The sequence below is a fragment of the Narcine bancroftii genome, chromosome 4 (genome assembly GCF_036971445.1).
Source record: "Narcine bancroftii isolate sNarBan1 chromosome 4, sNarBan1.hap1, whole genome shotgun sequence".
In the NCBI taxonomy this organism is placed as follows: Eukaryota; Metazoa; Chordata; class Chondrichthyes; order Torpediniformes; family Narcinidae; genus Narcine; species Narcine bancroftii.
The window spans coordinates 310842591-310864949 of record NC_091472.1 but is presented as its reverse complement, the minus strand read 5'-3'; the positions used below and the strand labels follow the sequence as shown (position 1 = coordinate 310864949).

The 22359-nt window shown below is 45.1% G+C and overlaps 2 protein-coding genes across 4 annotated transcripts in view; one reads left to right on the top strand and one right to left on the bottom strand.

The window, feature by feature from the left end:
• Window positions 1-22359, bottom strand: part of nup35 (nucleoporin 35) — a 111151-nt gene that overhangs the window by 13932 nt on the left and 74860 nt on the right. The window lies entirely within an intron of this gene.
• Window positions 1-22359, top strand: part of arhgef49 (Rho guanine nucleotide exchange factor 49) — a 120627-nt gene that overhangs the window by 68851 nt on the left and 29417 nt on the right. For 2 of the 3 annotated variants that reach the window (XM_069935907.1, XM_069935909.1), the window contains one exon: window positions 20560-22007. In XM_069935907.1, the coding sequence (XP_069792008.1) occupies window positions 20599-22007 (1409 nt within the window). In that variant the 5' untranslated portion in view covers window positions 20560-20598. Of the gene's footprint in view, window positions 1-3540; window positions 3640-20559; window positions 22008-22359 lie in introns of all 3 variants that reach the window. The other variant, XM_069935908.1, reaches the window with a different exon arrangement.

Sequence of the window (22359 nt, the reverse complement as noted above, 5' to 3'; positions counted from 1 at the left end):
ACGCCTTATTTGAACTCCTTGGGGGTTCAGGGACCTTGTATATATTTAAAGCTGCGAACATAGAGGAGTCAAGGGCTATGAGCAAAGAGTGGGAGTGTGGATTTCAGGAACAACATATTGCTCATAATCCCATGGAATGGGCAAGCGGTCTTCAAGGCTTGAATGGTCTCCTCCCCCTCCTGCTTCAGGCCAAATGGTCACGGTCTAAAGGTGATTGATCAGCCCTGAGACAGTCGGTACTGAAAAAGATCACCAGTTAGCGCAGAGGTTCAATGATGGAAATCAATTTTCTTCAGCAAAGCAACGCAGCAGAAAAAAAATGTAAACAGTTTCCATTAGCAACAAAAAAAATGTGTAGTGATGGGAAAATATAAGTACAACAGAGGAGGCCATGGTAAAACATGGAAGGATCTGGTTCATCACTGGAGGAAAAAGGGTAAAGGTTCCATTATTGCCACATAATACGACATTTAGAATGTAACATACATGAAATTCTTTAACTTTTGACTACCGTAAGGCAGAGAGTCGTCACTTTCTCCAACACCCGTCACAGAAACCTCCAAGTACTGACCAGGCCTGGGCCTGCTTAGCTTCCAAGCAATCTCAGGCGTATTCAGGCTATTAGGTACCAACTCCATTGAATCCAAGGAAGGTGGCCATTCATCCCATCATAGGATAAACCTTCCACCCTCCCCAGCTGTCAAGGCTCTTCAAATGTTTAATCACATTTACATTTTAAGTAATGGGGCATGGTGTTCAGTTATGGTCACCTCATTACAGAGAGCATGCAGAAGCTTTGGAGAGGGTGCAAAGATTTACCAGGATGTTGTCTGGATGGAAGAACATGCCATATGAAGCGAGGCTGACAGAGCTAGGGCTTTCCTCTTTAGAACGTTGAAGGATGAGAGGTGATTTACTCAGGCATACAAGATTGTGAGGGGCTTGCCTAGGGTCCGCAGCCAGCACCTTTTATTCTGGGGTGACAACATCAAATACCATCTGTTCAAGGAGAGTGGAGGAAAGTTTAGGGGAGACTTTATAGGTGCATATTTTACTCAGGGAATCAGTGCCTGGAATGAATTGTCAGGGGTGGTGTTGGAGGATGGCACAATATGGACATTTAAAAGACTTAGATCAGCACATGGATGTAAGAAAAATAGAGGGTTATGGGTGTGAAGGAGGGGAGGATTAAAGCAGTGGTTCTCAACCTTTTTCTTTCCACTCACGTGCCACGTTAAGTAATCCCTCTGCCATCGGTGCTCTGTGATTAGTCAGGGATTGCTGAAGGTAATAGGCAAGTGGGAAGGGAAGGTTGAGAATCACTGCTCTAGACCCAATTGTTACTGAAATATTTTGCTTGAGAAAAATTGTCACTGGCCCATTTCCTTTGGAGTTCTGAAACCATGCACATAACGAGTCAATTAGATCGATTAAAACAGCGGTTTTCAACCTTTTTCTTTCCACCCACATCCCACCTTAAGCAATCCCTGACTAATCACAGAGCACCGATGGCATAGGGATTACTTAACGTGGTGTGTAAGTGGAAAGAAAAAGGTTGAGAACCACTGGTTGAGATTGTTGCAGAGTAGGTCTACCCAGGTTGACACATCGTGGGCTGAAGGGCCTGTACTGTGCTGTAATGTTCTTTGGTTTCTGCTTCCACCAACCTTCACCTTATATTTCTAATTTTTTTTCCTCAAATGAAAATCCCAATGTTTACTAAGACTGAGATGAGGAAGAATTTCCTCTGTTGGAGATTGTGAGTCATTGCAGGGGCAGATATAGTCGCAGAATAAAAGGGGAGCCCTTCAGCACAGGCCAACAGGTAAGAGGTGGGAGAGTAAAGAGAAAGATGCTGAGAGGTGATCGGGGGAGCCCATTCACACACTGACATGTCCGTCCACGGCCTCATGCGCTGCCAAACCGAGGCCACCCACAAATTGGAGGAACAACAGCTAATGTTTCGCATGGGCACTCTCCAACCCAGGTGGTATGTACATCGACTACTCCAGTTTCCGTTAAACCCCTCCCCTGAATCTCTCTTACCCTATTCCGATGTCTTCTTTCCTCCAGCTCCCCCCGCTCCCTTCCCTTTCCTCTCCATTCAGAGAGCTACCCTCCCAACACCTCAGACTTTTTTCTCTTCTGCCCTCCCACCTCTGTCCACCTGTTACCCAGAATTATCCTGCCCCTTTCTCCTTCCTTTCCTTTCCTCCTCCTCCTCCCTGCTCCCACTTTTATCGTCAAGCACCTGCCTGCTTTTTGCTCATACCTTGTTGAAGGGGTCAGGCCCAGAACCTTAGTAACTTCCTATGGATGCTGCCCGACCTATGCAGACCTATATAAACGCATTTCACACCAATCTAATCCTTCCCTCCCTCACAGCCCATACCCCTTTATTTTTCTAACATCTATATGCCTGCCTAAGAGCCTTTTAAATGTCCCTATTGCACCTGCCTCCAGCACCACCCATCCAGGCACCCACAAACCTCTGGTGTGTCACCCCTAAACCTTTCTCCACTCACCTCAAACAGATGCCCTTTGGTATTTGCTATTGTCACCCAGGAATAAAAATGTGCTGGCTGTCCACCCTGTCTGTGCCTCTCATCATTTTATACGCCTTCATTAAATCATATCTGTGGATCAAAGTTCAGATGCATTGTCAGAGAACATACATGTCATCACATACAACCCTGAGGTTCCAATTCCTGCAGGCCAGGCCAAATTTCTACATATCGGTAGTGTAAAAAACTATACTCAAAAAAAGATAAGTGTACAAGAAAAAGAGAGAAATATAAAGAAAGAAATGCAAGCAAACTGACTGTGCAATAGAGAAAAAAATAATTATTCAGTAATAATAATGTGTAACATGCAATAATGTGTAATAATGTGTAATGTGTAATAGATACTGCATGCCTTGCTGAGTGTCTCCAGCACATCTGCGTAGTAAAGCCTCCCATCTTACGTTGCTCCAAATTTAAAAAGAATTTAGACATACAGCACGGTAACGGCCAATTTGGCCCACGAGTCCGTGCCGCCCAATTTACGCCCCATTATCCTACACTCCTGGTATGTTTTTGAATAGTGGGAGGAAACTGGAGCCCCTCGGAGAAAACCCACGCAGACATGGGGAGAACGTACAAACAGAGAAAGGCCCTGCCTCAGATAACAGTGGAAGTATCTGGGGAGAGCCAATGAGAATGTGGGAGAGAATGAAAAAGTGGGAACAGTAGTGCATTAGTGCACAAGGGTGGTCGATGATCGGCACAGACTTTATACCGTGCGGTATCTCCCTACAATTGGAGTGAGAGGTGGGGTATCTTCCACATCTTAAACTCTTGCCATCTCTTGTCCAACTCTGGAAGTGTCACCTTGCCTGTACTTCAGATCCAGTGACACAAACAGTAGCGACTGCCTTGCCTTCGTCCTTTTATTTTTCCCTAAGCTTTCACCTTTGTTGCAGAAGGCAGCTCAGGTTACTCCCTCATTCAAAGGCAGGAAACACTGCAGTTACAGCCTTTGGTCTCTGCTCCTCTTTAGGTCATCCGAGCAGGATTCAGCGATGCTGTGAGGCAATGTTGCAGTGAGAATATGGAATAAAATAGTCTTCACCTGTCTCAACATCTTCTTTGATTTCAGGTAGGCTGAGTTGAGCTATAAATACAACCAGTGGCTGCACAACAGATGTCATTGTGAGGCTGGCTGCATCATTTAGCACAGGAATGAATAACCAAGACTGGCTAGGAAGAATCACATCGGGGCATTCCAAAAATAAGGAATGACCTTCTACTGCCCCCGCTTCTACTTCTGTCACCCCTCCTCTCCCTCCCTTCCAGCTCTCCTCCTACCCTACCTGCCTCTACTCCTACCCCTCATATCTTTTCTTCCTATCCCTCCCTTCTCCCCTCCAATCCCTTCTGTCTCCTGCCCACCCTTACTTACCCCACCTGCCCCTCATCCTACCTCAATCCCTCCTGAAACCTCCTTCCCTCCTACCCCCTCTTTACCCCTCCTTTTCTTCCCTTCTTCCTACCCTCTCTCTGCCCCTCCTCCCCTTCCTGTCCCTTTTACACCCCTCTCATCCTGTCTAACCCACCTACCACTGCCCTCTCTCCTGTGCCATCCTCTCCCCTACTCTACCCTCTTTCCTACCCTGCCCTCTCTTAACTCTTCCTCTCCCTCTCTCCTAACTTTCCCTCTCCCCATCCTACCCTCTCTCTCTCCCTTCTACCCCTCCAAACTCTCCCTTATCCTTCTCTCTCCCTCTCCCCTACCCCTCCTTCTCTCCTCCCCTCCCTCTCTCCAACCTCCTCCCCTACCAGTGGTCAAGAAGGCAGCATTGAGTGCTCAGTGATGTCGTTTGGACAGCTTTTTTATGGAAATGCCTCCCTGTAAAGGGTATTCCCAATGATTCCCAAAGGGAGTATCAGGCTGAAACAAGTTTAAGTTTTCATTTGAATTCAGTGGTTAGTTGACAGTGAGAGTGACTAAAAATATCCAACATATTTTTTTAAAATACATTTTTTGAGTTTGGTTATAATTGTAAGTCCAGCTTTTGTTTCCTGTGCCCATCTACCAATGGTCGTTTTCCATCCATTTTGAAAGAAATGGGAGGATATTAGTAAAACACTAAAGTCTGCAGGCATCGTGGTTGAAGTAAAAACACGACGCTGGAGAAACTCAGCAGGTCAAACAGAGTCCTTTGTGTAGCAAAGATAAAGACACATCACCGAAATTTCGAGCTGGAGCCCTTCATCAAGGTGAGAGGAGGATTTTAGTTTGCTTATCCATTACAGAGGCTGCCCAGTAATAACTTACCCAGTCTTTCTTCTTTGCTTTGATTGTCTGATAGTGGCACTCAGAGACAAGTTTCAATCCTGACTGCGTGGAGTTTGCATGTTCTCCCTGTACCCATGAGTCTCCCCTGGGAAAAGGTGCTCGAGGATTGGGACTGTCTGCTGGGCAGCATTAATCCAAGAGACAATAGGTGCAGAAGTAGGCCATTCAGCCCTCCGAGTCAGCACCGCTATTCACTGTGATCGTGGCTGATCATCTACAATCAGTACCCTGTTCCTGCCTTCTCCCCATATCCCTTGACTCCGCTATCTTGAAGAGCTCTATCTAATTCTTTCTAGAAGGCATCCAGAGCATTGGCCTCCACTGCCTTCTGAGGCAGAGCATTCCACAGATCCACAGCTCGCTGGGTGAAAAAGGTTTTCCTCAACTCCGTTCTAAATGGCCTTCCCCTTATTCTTAAACTGTGGCTTCTGGTTCTGGACTCCCCAACATCAGGAACACGTTTCCTGCCTCTAGCGTCTCCAATCCCTTAAATAATCCTTTGTATGTTTCAATCAGATCCCCTTTCATCCTTCTAAATTCCAGTTTATACATGTCTAGTTACTCCAATCTTTCAACATATGGCAGTCCTGCCATCCCAGAATTAACCTCATGAATCCATGCTGCACTCCCTCAATAGCAAGAATGTCCTTCCTCAAATTTGGAGACCAAAACTCACACAATACTCCAGCTGTGATCTCATCAGGCCCCCTTACAACCTCTCTGCTCCTCTACTCAACTCCCCTTGTTATGAAGGCCAACATACCATCAGCTTTCTTCACTGCCTGCTTACTTTCAGTGACTGATGAACAAGGACACCGAGATCTCGTTGTACTTCCCCTTATCCCAACTTGACACCATTCACATAGTAATCTGCCTTCCCGTTTTTGCTGCCAAAATGGCTCTCTTCACATTTATCCACATTAAACTGCATCTGCCATGCAGCTGCCCAGTCATCCAACCTGACCTAGTCACCCTGCATTCTCATAACATCCACCTCACATTTCACAGGGCCACCCTAGCTTTGTGTCATCTGCAAATTTGCTAATGTTTCTTTTAATCCCTTCATCCAAATCATTAATGTGCATTGTAAATAGCTGCACCAAGCCTTGCGGTGCAAGGCTCATCACTGCCTGCCATTCTGAAAGGGACCTGCTGTCCCTCGTGACTCTGAGACCTGCATTGCTTGACTGAAGGCACCTTGAAGCACTGGAGTACCCCACCCCCTCCACTGATTCTGTCCGACTTCCACATCCTGACAGCTCAAAGTGAGGAAGCAAATCTATGGTGGAATTGAGAACCTCTGGGCCATGAGGAACACAGAGAAGCAGGAAGGAATGTAGCACCTCACAAACCACCCACCCGCGTCAGCGCTTCTTGTTCCATCTGTGGATGAATCCACTTTGGCCTCATCAACCTTGGAACCTACAAAATTAAAGTGCATGCTCTCCTCCATCCCGAGGGATTGGCTAAGAAGAGACTTGATTGACTGGCAATTACCTTGGAGCTTCCTGAGAGGATGTTGCTTTAATGTAGGTTTCCTCTTTCTCAGGGAACCATCATTATGAAATGCTCCCTCTCTTCGGAACTAGCATAGATACCATATCTGGTGCACGGCAGATGCAGATCCACAGAGAGCTGGGAGCAGAGAGGCAGCTAGCCTCCACAGGGTCCTACCGTCCAGTCAACTCCTGACAGCTCCACACAGGCTATAAACGGTCTTTTAAAGGAGCCAACGGTGTTTTATTTTAAAGTCCTGTCACCACAGGGTCTGGGCCCAAGATGGCGGCGCCCGTGTTCGGCAGCAGCTTCGCAGGGTTGCAATCTCTGGGGAAGCAGAGGACTGGTGCAGGGCACCAGAAAATGGTGAGACCACTCCCTGTTTGAGAAGGAGAAGCAGAGAAGACGACCCTACAGGATGGTAACCATGGCGGCGGACCAGCAAGGGGCTCTGTGGCTGAAGAGCACTTAGGCTGATGGCGACTCAAGCCGTGGAACCTATGCTGGCGACTACAGTCAAAGGACTTACAGCAGGCTGCAGACTGGAGACTGGCTCAAGACTGGCCGAAGGGGGTACCAGCAATTGGAACCAGGATGCGAGAGGGTCCCACTGAGGGCACTGGAGGCTTCCTGATCATGTTCAGAGGTTTGGATCTGGAGCCCAAGTTGCTGATGGTTTGGACTGAAGTCTTTGTAGCTGCAGAGGCTGGAGGCGAATTCACAGATACTCAATGACCCGGGGGGGGGGGGGGGGGTGGGGCGGGGGAGGCAGGGGCTTTGCTTCTCTTTCTCTGACTGGAAGGGGCACTGGGCAATTTCTGCTGATGGCAAATCTTTGTCTCTTATGGCAGACTAAAGTCTATTTTGTGTAATATTACACCTGTTTTAATTAAATAACAATAAAGGAATCTTGAATCAAATAACCATCTCTCCCAGGATTAACCTGTAATCCTGCATAGCCTCCTGATCTGTGGGCTTCAATGCCAGAGAAAAGGGAGACCATTCAGTCCTTCTCTCCTACCTATCCATAAATCACCATCATAGAGGCTAAGTACTTGTAGAACCCACCCCGGAAATCCATATATATATTTACACTAAAAACCTTCATCCCTCCCCACCCCCACCCCCCCCCCCCCCCACCCACCAATCCTAGGCAAAATATAGAAAGAAAAGAAGAAAAAGAAACTGAGAATGCCAAAAAGAATTATTATTCTCAATACAAACAATAGGGGTTACCGACGGGATGGGCCTACAAGAGCCCTTCACACCTTCAAACCAAGATACTGTAAATATGGGTTCCATATTTTCAAGAAAAAATTATATTTATACGTAAATTATAAGTTAATTTCTCAAGTGGAATAATAATCTATGTTTGACTAACTCATACCCTTAAGCAAGTGCACTCGTCCAATGTAAAGGCCCACTATGTGCAACAAAACTCATCTCAGCTCACAGACCTCATCACTGTGGACATTTAATCTTCATGCACATCAGCCGTTTACTGCAAGTCACACAAGGGAGTCAGGGAACAATTACGCACAAAATCCTGTCATTAAAACCCAAGGCTGGATCCCCTGGAGGGGTGCGACGGTGGATGGTCTGCCTTCGGCTTTCTCAGCTATTTCTTGTTGACTATCTCTTGCTGCCTTGCATCTCCCTAAGTGACATTAACTTCACTAGCTTGTCAATATCTCCACAGCAACCGTTAAGGCCTTTCATGTTGACTTGCCCGTCAGGGTCTTTGTTCACAGGCAGTGAGTGTGTCGAACGAGCGAACAGAGTGAAGGAAGCAAAGATTGTGCGTGGACATGTATAAATGAAAAAAAAAAGTATTCAATTCAACAAAGATTTCTGATTTAATCATAAAACAAAAGAAATGTAGTCCACTGGAGACAGTGGATGCAATTTCACGATGTTTGCTTTTGCAAACTGTCCTGGTTTTCGATTTCTTTTTGCATGTAACTATTCAACTACTAAACAAGAAGACGATGGGGCCAAGTCCAATACACAAATGTGCTGGAGAAACTCAGCAGGTCACGCGGGATCCATAGGATGTAAAATGTAAAAGACAGTCAACGTTTCAGGCCTGAGCCCTTCATCAGGAATCTGAATAAACAGTCAGAATTAAATTTATCATATTTCAAGCCAAGTTTATTTTTATCCGATTGTACAAGTACAACCTGACGACAGTATTCTCCAGTCCTCGGTGCAAAACTCACAACCAGACATCACAGTCATACAGACAAACAATACGTACGCAGGACAAGCATTCATCTATACACATAAATAAATAAATATTGTTTTGTGGATATGAGAGTCTCGGAGGGTTAGTGAGAGCAATTCCTTTGGTCATCCAGTATCTCACCGTCCGTGGGAAGCCTGGAGGTGCAGGCTCTGATCCTCCTGGATCTCTTCCCCAACGGGAGCAGAGAAAAATGCTGTGTGCAGGGTGGAAGGGGTCCTCAATGATTTTGTGAGCTCTCTTCAAACAACAATCCTGTTAGATCATGTTGATGGGGTGGGAGGCTCCAGTGATCCTCTCTGCTGCTCTTGCGGTCCTGCGGATTGACCTCCAATCCATTTCTCTGCACCAACTATACTACACCGTGATCCAGTCGCCCAGGACGCTCTCGATAGGTTATTGAAAAGAACAAAGTTTGTCCAAGGGCTATTTCACTAAGTAGTGAAATTAGTTATTAGTTAGAAAAACCCCTACTTGGCAAGCTAACCTCAGATAAAACGGGATTGTTGGGGAAAAGATTCAAAGGGCTCAGAAGCCCATAGAGAGTGGGATGAAGAGAAGAGGAAATGAAGGGTCAGGCGCAAAGAACTTAATACTGCGGGATACAACAAAGAGCAGCGGGGTGAAAATCAAAGGAGTAACAGGAAAGCAAAGAGTGGACATGGCAAATAAAATCAAAGAAAACCCTAAGATGTTTCAAAAGAACAGAAAAGGCTAAAGGATAGCTATGGAAAGAGTAAGACCCATAAAAGGGACCTCTGAATGTAGGTGGAGGGCAGGGTTGTCAATAAATAATTGTAGTGTCTTCACAGAAGTAAAAGAGGAACAACACATCAGGCATGATTTGAACGGCACAGCAGACTCGATGGGCCGAATGACCTAATTCTGCACCTGCATCTTACGACGCCAATATTTTAGAGGATGTGTGTGAAGTATTGGATGAGATAAATATAGTAGGAAGGAAGTATTAAGGCATTTAATATCCTTGAAAGGAAATATTTTAATAGAATTGAAAGAGTGCTGTGAAGATTTACAAAGGTCCTGGCAGGATTTGAGGAGCTGAGTTACAGGGAAAGGTTAAACAGGATAGGACTTTATTCCCTGGAGTGTAGAAGAATGAGGGGAGATTTGATCGAGGTGTACAAAATTATGAGGGGTCTAGACAGAGTAAATGCAGGCAGGTATGAAAGTTGAGGTTGTGCGAGAACTGGAGGGTAGGGGTTAAGGGTGAAAGATTTAAAGCAGTGGTTTTCAAACTCTCCCCCCCCCCCTAAACTCCTATTTCACTTCAAGTCATCCCTAAGCCATTGGTGCCCTGTGATTAGTCAGGGATTCCTTAAGCTGGTACGTGAGTGGGAAGGGAAGGTTGAGAATCGCTGCTCTAGACCCAATTGTTTCTGAAATATTTTGCTTGAGAAAAATTGGCATTGGCCCATTTTCTTTGGAGCTCTGAAACCGTGCACATAACGAGTCAATGAGGTACGATTAAAACAGTGGTTTTCAGACTTTTTCTTTCCACCCACATCCCACCTAAAGTAATCCTTTACTAATCACAGAGCACTGATGGCATAGGGATAGCTTCAGGTGGAATGAAAGTTTAGGGGATAACCACTGGTTTAAAGGGAACATCAGTGGGAACATCTTCATGGAGAGAGTGGTGGGAGTGTTGAACAAGCTGCTGGTGAATTGGAGTAAGCAGGCTACATTTGACATTTAAGAAAAAATTAGATGGTATAGTTGCACTGGGCACGCAGTGAGCGAAAGAACCACACAGAGTCGAAAATGACTTGAACCAACTGACTTTAATAGAACTCTCGCACGCGTTTAAATCCCTCGGAGCCTGATGATGCTTGTGAATCCTGGGAACTTTATGACGTCAGATGCTAGCTAGGCTGTGGGCTTTCCCCGCACCCGGAGCTCTCACCATCAAATGTGCCGTGGACTTGCCCACGATTCCGTGAGCCAGTTCGCCTGCTGCGTGGGCGAGCTGCCACAATAGGGACATTAATGGGAGGGGTATGGAGGGCTAGGGTCCGGGTGCAGGTCGATGGGGCAAGGCAGAATAATAGTTCAGCCTGGAAAAGATGGGGTGAAGGGCCTGTTTCTATGCTATTGTGCTCTATTTATTTTATGGAGAGTGCATAAAGAATGAGACTCAGATAAAATTTATCCCAGGCTGCTGAAGGAAGTAGAGGAGAAAGTTGTGAAAGCTCTGACCATAATTTTTCTGTCTGATAGAAATGGGAAAATTATTTGATCTTCATTGAGAATCCATAGATATTTGGAATTTAGGAGAATGATGGGGGAATCTCATGGAAATATCTTGAATGTTGAAAGACAGGGACAGAGTAAATGTTGAATGGTTATTTTCTATGGTGGGTTGAATAGATTGCAGAGGAATTTTTTGAGCCAGAAGGTAGTAAATCTATGGAATTTGTTGCCACAGGCTGTTGTAGAGGCCAAGTGGTTGCTTGTATTTAAGGGAGAGATTAGCCAGGGCATCAACGGTTATGGGGAGATGGCCAGGCAGTGGGGCTGAGTGGGAAAATGGATCAGCTCGTGATTGAATGCTGGGCCAGACTTGATGGGCCGAAGAGCCTATCTCTGCTCCTATGTCTTATGGTCTAACCAGGGTATGCCATGCTTGAATATTTTGAAGAGGCAACAAGGAAGGGGAAGTGTAATTGATGTAGCCTACATAGAATTTGACAAGGTCCCACATGGCAAAAAAAAGTTTAAAGCCCTTGCGATCACTGGGAAAACGGCAAATTGGATCTGAAATTGACTCAGTGACAGGGAACAAAAAAGTGCAGTCAGGAGGATTTTGTGAGGAGTCACTTTTTGCCTTTTCTTGTAACAGCCATGCTTAAACATGTCTGCAGGTGATGAAGGAATGCCTGCTGTGCTGTAACATAAGGGGATTCAGGATTTGGATAGAGCAAAAATGAAGGATCCGAGATACATGCTAAGTCAGCAGGTATCAAAGTATGAGTTGCAAACATTGATTGGGCAGCGGCACGGTTAACATGGTGGTCAGCACAACCCAATACGACCCGGATTTGAATCCGGTGGTGTCTGCAAGGAGTTTGTACATTCTCCCCTATATCTGCGGGGGATTTCCTCTGGGGCCTCCGGTTTCCTCCCACCATTCAAAACGTACCAGGGTTGTAGGTTAATTGGGATAATTGGGCTCGTGGGTCGGAAGGGCCTGTAATCCGTGCTGTATGTCTAAATTAAAAAATTAAAAATTCAACAGGAAAGTCAAATCAAGTCTGAGAAATATCACAGTGATTTCTAAACTGATCAATACTGTAAGAATCGATGTATTGAATAGAAGTAATTTGAAGGCTGGTTCTTGAGGAAATCGATAGTTTCATTGCACTTACAATTAGATTTTTTCCCCCTAACAACTAGCAGGTTCTTGAATCTCCCCGTATTACCTGTACCAGAACATTACTAGAAGACAATCAAATATTTGTCTGTACCACTGAAAAAATAATTTTATTTCCACGACCAGCCAACTGTAAATATTTGTCATATATTTTATTATCTTCATTTTATATATTTTTTTCCTTTCTTCATGGTGTCTTTACCAATTTAGTTCCTGGGAAGATGTTGCAAGTATTTGAATTGAATTGAATAGAATATTTTATTTATATAGCAATGGAATGTTGCTCCAAAGTGGTATACATCAATTAATCAAAAAATATACAAAGCACAATGTTATAAAGTCAGGATAATGTGAACTATTTTGTTACCACGTAAGAATACACCCTTCTCACTGTAATAACTGTAGTGCACCACTGTGGGGCGTATGTATATGTATAGGAGTGTGTGAGTTTCCTGAGATGGTGGAAGGTATCAGTAAGTAAAGTCTCTTGTTACTTGAATCTTGCATCTCTAAGTTATTTAGGATGCCTCCCAATTAACCTGGAGATATAACACACAAAATCAACAAACACAAAAGACGAGACACTGGACAAGAGAGTCACCTCACAGAGTAGTTATAGAAACACAGAAGATAGGAGCAGGAGTAGGCCATTCGGCCCTTCGAGCCTGCTCCGCCATTCAATGAGATCATGGTTGATCTTAAAGTTCAGTACCCCGTCCCCGCCTTCTCTCCCTAACCCCTAATTCCCTTATACTGAAGAAATAGATCTAATTCCCTCTTGAATATTTAGATATTTAGAATGGGTTGGGGAAACACGTGGATGGCAACAGGCTGCCTAAACACACTGGTGCAGCTGACTTGGTCCCGTGACCTACAAACCCAGACTATCTGGGCAGGCGTTGCAGCTCCCTAGGCGACCCTCACAAGAGCGAGCCCAAGACTTTTATCTGAGGTCAGAGGAATCAATACAAATTCGAAGCTTATTTTTTTTAAAGCTGCGGCAGTTACAATGAGCAGCATTAAAAAAAAATGGGATAACACTCTTGGAGAAAGGTAAAACACAAGACACTTCAGACTAAACACAAATTAGACTTTAGACTCAGAAGCATTATGCAAAATTACCTATATTATAAACTAAATTAATTATGTGTAAAACACTTAGTTGCAATTATATAAAATATCTGAAAAATCTGTGCCACTAATACTTCAACTAGTAACTAACCCTAGCACCATAGGGTTGAAAAACTGCGGTAGCCCTCAGTAGCTCGAGTAAGGAGTTTCTCCATTCACCATCTCTGGTGCCTGTATTCATGTATGTGACAATAAACTTCCTTCATTCATTCATTTATATTTTTTCCAATTAAATTCAGACATAGAACACAATAACAGGCTCTTATGGCCCATGAGTCCGTTCCACCTAAATACATCAATTAACCTATGTTTAATATTTAGCTCACTCTTATTGACATTTGGATGAACTATTTGGTTAAAATCTCTACCTGAAATACTATTGACTTCATCTCAGAAGTAAATTTTTAGCTTTTACCTCATTGGTAGCAAGACGGGGAATTCCGGTGAAATGGAAAGTCAGTACCCCACCTACTCATACTCAATGGCTACAGGAAGTCACGTCCTTTCCAAGTTTAGGAAAAAACAGACATGATGTTAAAGATTAGGGGTGAACTTTTACAAGACGTGGGGCCCATTCATGGAGTATTACCGTAATTTAACGAATTAGGGTGTTTGGATGCTCCCGAATAGCGCTGTCTGCTCTCTGATGTCACCCTTCATTTTCTATGTTCGCCTTGTTGAGAGGGAGGGGCTTGATTATTAGGGTTTTTTCTCTCTTTCTTTTTTTTGCTTTCTTTGTTTAAATATTTTGATATAATGGGTTAAGTGCACACAATTTGTATTATGAATGATCAAAGTTTTATTTGAAATGTACAAATTATTTGTCTTTTCTTATATTCCAGCTGATGGATTGGATTTATATGCATGTATTTTTTTAATTAAACTCAATAAAGTTATTTCAAAATAGAAAATCTCTACCTGAAAATGCATGAGAAAACCAATTGCTCCCTCTCAGTCCTCTGCTCCCTCCTTTTCATCCACCTAGGTCCTCTCAATGCCCAGCCCCCTGTCACCCATACATTTCCCTTCCCTTCTTCTCCACCTGCCCACCACCTACACCACCCACCATGTCCCCTTTCTGGTAGCCCTTACGTGCTCCAGCCAATCTCCATTCTTCAGCACCCATCTACACCTTCCCCCCCATTTCCCCCACCATTTCCATCCTGGCTCTATCAGCCTTTTTCCCCCCCCCACACTGTCTACTTCTCCCTCTCCTGACTTTCATTTTCCAATCCCACCAGTCGTGCTCCCCCACTGGCTCCATCTGCCCGTCATCCTTCTACACTTTTTTGGTCCACTGATCGCTGACTTACCCCTCTCCCTCTCTTTAATATTGCCTGTCTTCCCTCTCTTTTCTCAGAGCTGACGTAGGGAGGGTTTCAATCCAAAATATTGACTGTCCATTTCCCTCCACAAATTCTGCCTGACCTGCTTTCTTTTTAAAATATTTTTATTAATATTTAAAGTATAAACAATTGAACAATACAATTATACAATGTGCAACTTAATTATAATAAAAAGAAAAAAAAATGTCCAAATATGAACAAAAATCAAAAATCCAGAGCACATTGGTAATTAATATATCAAAGCATGACATAAAAAAACCAAGCTAAAAGATTCTGTGTGGCTACAGGGGCTGCGGAAACATTGGGGGTGAATCTACCGACACTCGGTGACTCGGGGAGGGGGGTGGGGTGTGCTCTCTTTTGCTTCTCTCTCTCTGAAAGTCTGACTGAAAGAGGCGTTTAGGCAATTCCTGCCAGTGGCAAATCTTGCAGCAGGTAAAAAAAAATTCATGTAATATGACATTGTTTTAGGACTATGATAATAAATTGAATCTTGAAAAAAGGAAAGAAAAGATGAAATTATAAATTCTTCAAGACAGTTATAAAATTTCTTTTTATTAAAAAAAGGTTTACAATTCTCTTCTCTTCTATAATTAATAGAATGATTGGGGACAGAATTTGAAGTTATCATTTTCAGATGGGGTTTGGGATTCTATTTGTAATCTGATTAATACGACATCGTTTAGTGCATGGCATTGTTTGTTGCAATTTAATGTGGTCCCCAGAGTTCACATGTCGAAAGGTAAAGTGTCTCATATTTTTTTATTCAGATATAAATCCTCTATGTGACAAATGTAAAATTTTTGCTGCTTAATTAATTCACATGTTCTGGACTTGCCCCAGGCTAGAAAAATTTTGGAAAGACATCTTTCAAACTTTATCGGTGATTCTCAAGGTCATATTAGAACCTTGCCCTTTAATTGCTCGATTTGGATAATTTCAAGAAGATGATGTTTTACTGACTGCCTGACCTGCTAAGTTCCTCCAGCAGTTTGATGCTCCAGATTCCTGAATGAGCAGTTTCTTCCGGTCTCCTTTAGAAAACCGTGACTGATGAATGTTTGATCAATTCTTGCGACCAAGTTGGAACCCCCCCCCCAGTTGCCAACCAATCCAATTCTCCTCACCAATCCCACACAGACATGTCTGTCCTCAGCCGTTGCAAGGGTGTGGCCAAACATTAATGTGATGAACCGCACGTCAAATTCCTCTAGGACAGCCTTAAATCCAATGACATTAGCATCGACTTTTCTAGTCTTGTAAGAAAAATAGGCTATGCATGTGAGGTAGGGAAAAATTAGGTCGTCGTCGTCTAGGTTTACATAGGGCATCACAGGGCGGCATGGTTAGCGAGGCCTGGGTTCGAATCCAGTACTGTCTGTAAGAAGTTTGTATATTCTCCCCATATCTGCATGGGTTTCCTCCGGGTGCTCTGGTTACTGTTCAAAAAACACGGTGGGGTTGAAGGTTAATTGGGTGGCACTGGTATGTCTACATTTAAAAAAAAATTATTTTAAAATGTTAAAAGAATATAATATCATGGGTTGAAGGACCTGTACTATGCAGTAATGTTCTATGTTTTAATTTCAAGTGACCACACCCCACCATCTCTATCTGGTTCCACTGTGGCCATCTCTTCTTTACCTACCCCTGTTCTTATTTTAGATCTCTCTTCCCCCCACATCCCCTACCTATCTCCCCTCCTCTCCTATCCAATACCCCATCACCTCCTAGTTCCTCCCCTTATCTTTCCCCCTTGATACACTTGGTTTCACCCACTCCAACTTTAGCCTCAGTCAAGATTCCCAACCCAAAACCGTCGACTGTCCATAACGACCCCCCAGTTGCTCCCGAGTTCCTCCAGAGGCTTATTGTTTGATTTGGACCACACCACCTGGCAGGGTGGTGAAAACAGATTAGATGTGAACCTTCAAGAAGGAATAAGATAAAATACTGTAAGGAAAGAACAGTTAAATCTAACCTGTGTAGTCGTTTCATCTCAATAGACCAAATGATCTAGTTCCATGCACATAATTTTCTGATTTTGCAAATAGCTATGGAATGTCATATAAATGCAAATTGCACACGTGTAAATGAATGCTAGCCTCTGCTGCAGGTAATAGCACGAGGTCTACTCCAAAGAGCTGTGTTCTTGGAGCAGTCAGGAAGGACTAATCAAGTAATAAATGAACAAAGCAGAAATTTGTGACATATGAATTGAGGAGAGTGTTGCCATCCTGGGGAATTGAGTGAGAAAGCGTGAATTAGAAAGGATGAGAGCCACAGAGGAGGTGTGATATTGCCCTATCTGCAAATCCCACAGCTTCTGATCATTCTTCCAATAATTACTTTAACAAAAGCAATGCATTTATCAAGAAAAAAAAGCCCACCCTAGAAACAATGCGATCGTGGGTGCTCAGAGTAGATATGTTCCAAAGCATGTGCTGGTCAGAATGTTTCAGAATCAGTATCAGTATTTATCGTCATGAACAAGACATGAAATTCGGTGTTTTGTGGCAGCGTCAAAGTACAAACATTCATATTATAACCATCTTACAACATATATATATATATATATATATATATATATATAAAGTAGGGCATGAAAAGTAAGCAGGGAAGAAGTTGTCCTTGTGTCACTGAGTGCTTGTCTTCAGGCTCCTGGACCTATTCCCCAGGGTGTGGCCTGGGTGGTGGGGAGTCTTTGAGGATAGAGGCTGTTTTTTTAAGACATCGCCTCATGTGGTTGTCCTCGATGGAGTGAAGTCTGGTGACTGTGATGTCACAGGCCGAGTTAACAACCTTCTGGAGTTTTTTCCTGTCCTGGGATTTGGCGCCTCCATACTAGGCAGTGATGCAACCAGCCAGAATGCTCTCCACAGTGCATCTGTAGAGGTTTTCGAGAGTCTTCGGTGACTGCTTCAGACACTCGCAAAGTATAGCCACTGCCAAGCCTTCTTCGTGATTGCATCGGCATAGAGGCTCCGGGACAGATCCTCGGAGATGTTGACACCCAGGAATTTGAAGTTATTGACCCTCTCCACTACTGAGCCCTCGATGAGGACTGGGTCGTGTTCCCCTGACTCCCTCCTGAAGTCCACAATCATCTCCTTGGTTTTGCTAACATTAAGCACAAAGTTGTTGATATAACACCACTCAACAAGCTGATCCATCTCCCTCCTGGACGCTTCCTCATTGCTGTTTGTAATTCTGTCGACAACTGTGGTGTCATCAACAAACTTGTAGACAACATTGGAATTGTACCTGGCCACACAGTCATGGTGTATAATGACTAGAGCAGTGGGATAAGCATATATCCTTGAGGTGTGCCTGTGTTGATAATCAGTGAGGAGGAGATGTTGATTCCAAATCATACTGACTGTGGTCTTCTGTTGAAGAAGTCAAAGATCCATTTGCAGTGGGGGGGTACAGAGGCCTAGAGTTTGTAGCTTCTTGACCAGCACTGAAGAAATAATGGTACCTCATTGACTCGTTATGTGCGCGGTTTCACAACTTCAAAGGAAATGGGCCAATGACAATTTTTCTCAAACCAAATATTTCAGTAACAATTGGGTCTTGAGCAGTGATTCTCAACCTTCCCTTCCCACTCACGTCCCACCTGAAGCAATCCCTGACTAATCACAGAGCACCGATGGCAGAGGGATTATTTAAAGTGGTGTGTGAGTGGAAAGAGAAAGATTGAGAACCACTGGTCTAAATGTTTTTTTTTGCTCTCTCTCAGAAATTTGTTAAACAATTTCTGATCATTGGAGATGCAGAATACAGTCATGGTACAGTGGGCAGCTCGGTTAGTGCAATGCTGGTACAGTGCCAACAACCCAGGTTCGAATCTGCCACTGTCTGTAACAGATTTTTACATTCTCGTCGTGACCTGAGTGGGTTTCCTCTGGATTCCTCCTGCCCTCCAAAACATACAGGGTTGGCAGGTTAATTGGGTGTAATAACCAGTGCAAGTTTCATGGGCCTTCTACGGCGCGGTATCGGGCCTATTAAAATTTTTAAAAAAGGCTGGGACAAATGACCTCGTCCTGCGCTGTAACCATTCAATGATTCTATGGATTTGCCCATCACCAAAGCAGGCCGACAGATCTGTAGTTACCAGTGCTTCTCAACCTCTTTCTTTCCCCTCACATCCCACTTTAAATAATTCCCATGCCATCGGTGCTCTGTGATGAGTAAGGGATTGCTTAAAGTGGGATGTGAGTGGGAAGGGAAGGTTGAGAATCACTGCTCGAGACCCAATGGTTAATGAAGTATTTGGCTTGAGAAAAGTTGTCATTGGCCCATTTCCTTTGGAGCTCTGAAACCGTGCACATAACGAGTCAATGAGGGACGATTAAAACAGTAGTTTTTAAACTTTTTCTTTCCACCCACATCCAGCCTTAAGCAATTCCTTATTAATCACTGAGCGCCGATGGCATAGGGATGACTTAAAGTGGTATGTGAGTGGAAAGAAAAAGGTTGACAACCATTGAGTTAGACAAACCCTTCCTTCTTACCCTTAATATGGAGTCAGACAGCACAGAACTAGGCCCTTCAGCCCTACTCATCCTTCTGGACCACAGTGCCCAGCTGAGCTGGTCCCATTTGCCTGTGTAAAGTCCATCTCGCTCTGAACCTTTCCTATTCATGCACCCATCCAAGTGTTTTCAGTGTTGAACTTGTACCTGCCCCTCCAACCTCCTTTGTCAAATTGCTCCATATAACCCCCACCCGATGTGTGAAATCTTGCCCCACAGAATTACAATCAGAATTTGTCGTGAGCATGTCATGAAATTTATTGTTTTGTGGCAGCGTCACGGTGCAAATGTTTACATCAATCACCTGGCAAAATAAATTAAAATAGTGCAAGATAAAGAAAAAAGGCAAAGTAAGGCAGTGTCTTCAGTTCATTGTGCATTCAGGAATCTGATGGCAGAGGGGAAGAAACGTAGAAACATAGAAGATAGGAGCAGGAGTAAGCCATTCGGCCCTTCGAGCCTGCTCCACCATTCAATGAGATCATGGCTGATCTTAAAGTTCAGTACCCTGTCCCCGCCTTCTCTCCATAACCCCTAATTCCCTTATACTGAAGAAATAGATCTAATTCCCTCTTAAATATATTCAATGAACCTGCCTCTACTGCTCTCTGTGGCGGTTATTATGACACTGTGTGCTTGTCTTCAGGCTCCTGTACCTTTTCCCAATGGTAGCAGAGTGAAGAGGGCTTGGCCTGGGTGGTGGGGGTCCTTGAGGATAGAGGCTGCTTTCTTACATGTCCTTGATGGAGTGAATCTGGTGCCCGTAATGTCGCAGGCCAAGTTAACAACCTTCAGGAGTTTTTACAAGTCAAGTTTATTGCCATCTGATGGTACAAGAAAGACCCAATGAAACTGAGTTCTCCGGTCCTTAGTGCAAAATACGCAGACCCATAGCCAGACGTAACGCACCTACAGATAATCGATACTTTTGAAGGAAAAGTTTTCTTGTCCTGAGCATTGGCACCTCCGTACCAGATCTCCCTATCCCAGCAATCTTCCAGCCTTCTGGCCCCTGTCACCAGGGAGGATTGGAAAATATTTAGAGCTTCAGTTGTCTCCTCTTTGATTCTCTTAACAGGCTGGGAGAAGCAAACAGTCCTAGCAATTTTATTTATTCCAAGCCCCTAATTATTTTGACTCTCACTATGTTTATCCGATCCAATACATCACATGCCTCCTCGTTAAGTATCATTCTCTTCCTTTGTTAGGACAAGCATGTATTCATTCAGAACCACCTCCACTCATACACACACGCATTATCTCATGGGTGCCTGACTCATTCCTCTGTTGTCATCCTGTTTTTTTTAATGTCTTTATAAAACACTGGGTTTCCCTGACTTGGCTTCATTTGTTTTTTCATTTCATCTGGTGCTTTTTGTACTCATTCATCGCCAAGGGGAATGGGTTATCAGCAGAAATCTAACTGGTAGATTCAGGTGATTTATTACACGCAGGACGCAGGCCTGCTGCCAGATAACTTCCAAAATGTAATCTCATTGCGGCTTGTACTTAATGTGAAATACCACTCAGTGAGAACAATAGTTAAACAGCCTCTCTGTGTCTCTTTGACAGGATACTCCTCACTGTTGATTCGAGCTATGACAGTTCTCCATGCCGGACCTGAACACCGAATCATGTGACTTCCCAGGAGCTTCTGCTGTGGTCTGTGGCATGGACATTGGTTGCTATGTGAATGACCAGTCCGGCCCCTTTAACCTGCTGGAGTCAGGGCCTCCATTGTTGAAGGGTCTCATCATGACATATACCGCCAGTGTGCACCAGAGTCAGGGCATCCCCTGTTGCCACGGCAGTGTCTCCCTCAGCGCCCCGTGTGAGGCACAGTGTGTGGGCTCCACCGGGCAGCCTCTGCCCCCCTGTACAGTCAGGGAGACCCAGCGCTGTGCCAGGATTGGCCGGAGCCCAGCCTCACCGTGCCTGGCCACCAGGCCCTACCGAAGTCTGGAGGACCTGCACCGGGCCCCGTCGGCGCAGCTGGCAAGCGACCCCCTCAGCCCTCCTTGCTGGGGAGAGCGCACCAGGGTGGCCCTACACTGCCAGACGATGAGCAGCTGGTGTGAGTTGGTGGCAGGACGTTGGTCTGTTAGCAGTCAGTCTCGGGCCTATGGGAACGTGCCCCGTTTCGGCTCGGCAATGGTGGGTGATCTCTTCCCAGCGGTGAGTGACAAGGCTTTAACTGAATACACCATAAAAGGCTTGAAGGAGAAGCTCAGATTTCTGAGTGGCAAGACGGGGGAGGCGAGTGGACCCGTGCGGCCATTGGGAGGTCCCAATTTTGGCTGCAGCAGCCTCAGACCCTCACCCTCAGCTGCCAGAGCACTGGACGGGAACACAGACCGACGCCGGTGGCTGACAAGCCCCACCGAGATCAAGGAGGAGGCCATGAGGAGGCTGAAACTACGGCGGCAGAACAGCACGCCAAACCTGGCACCGATGCCGCGCGGAGAGGGTTCCAGAGAGCTAGCCAGGTCTCGGACCACTGAGGCGGTGGATGGGGGAGAAGGGAGCAGGTGTCAGAAGGAGAGGGGCCGAATCCCCGCCCCTGTTCACATCCCATCCTTCGAGGAGTTCAAGAGGATGAGGAGGAAGGGTTCCGGGGAGGGAGAAGAGGAGGGGGGTCTCGGGGGCTCTGGCAGTGCAACAGGTTTGTCTCCAAACAAGTCCGACCCCATCCCTTCCCAGAGGGTGACCCCCGATGAATGCACCCAGCCACCATCCTGCCATGCCTTGGGCAACCCCCATCAAGAGCCCACTGTGTCCACAAGCCTCGCTACCCCTGTGTGTACGGGACCAGTTCCTAGCTCTCCTCTGCAGACGGTAGCCCTCCCCCTTGGATGCGAGTGCAGGCACCAAGAGGAGCAGAATTCGGCCGGCGAGACCCAGTCATCCTGCTGCCCTTCTCTCCTGCTGGAAGCAGCTGCAGATCTCTCTGCTTATGGAGTTTCATTGCAGCAGATGAAAAATGGATTGATAGGATCAGCCATCGACCTCATCAAAAAAAGGTAACAGGATCCACCAGGGTTGATTTAACTGTAAAATGTAAGATCCTAAGGGATGGGGTGCTGGAAAGGTAGATGTTTCCATTAAATGGCCAGTCTCTAATGAAGTAATGTTGTTGCAAAGCAACGGGGTTGTCCCTTAAAATTAAAGGCCAGTAAAAATGTCTCGCTGAGGATGAGAAGTCTCTTCCCCAGATGCTGGGTGGTGGACGTCAGTGACAGGACCTCCCAGTGACCAACCACTCCCATCCTCACATGTCTGACCATGGCCTCCTGTACTCTCCCACCAAGACCACCAGTAAATTGGAGGAGCAATACTTGATTTTCCGTCTGGGAGCTATCCAGCCAGACGGCA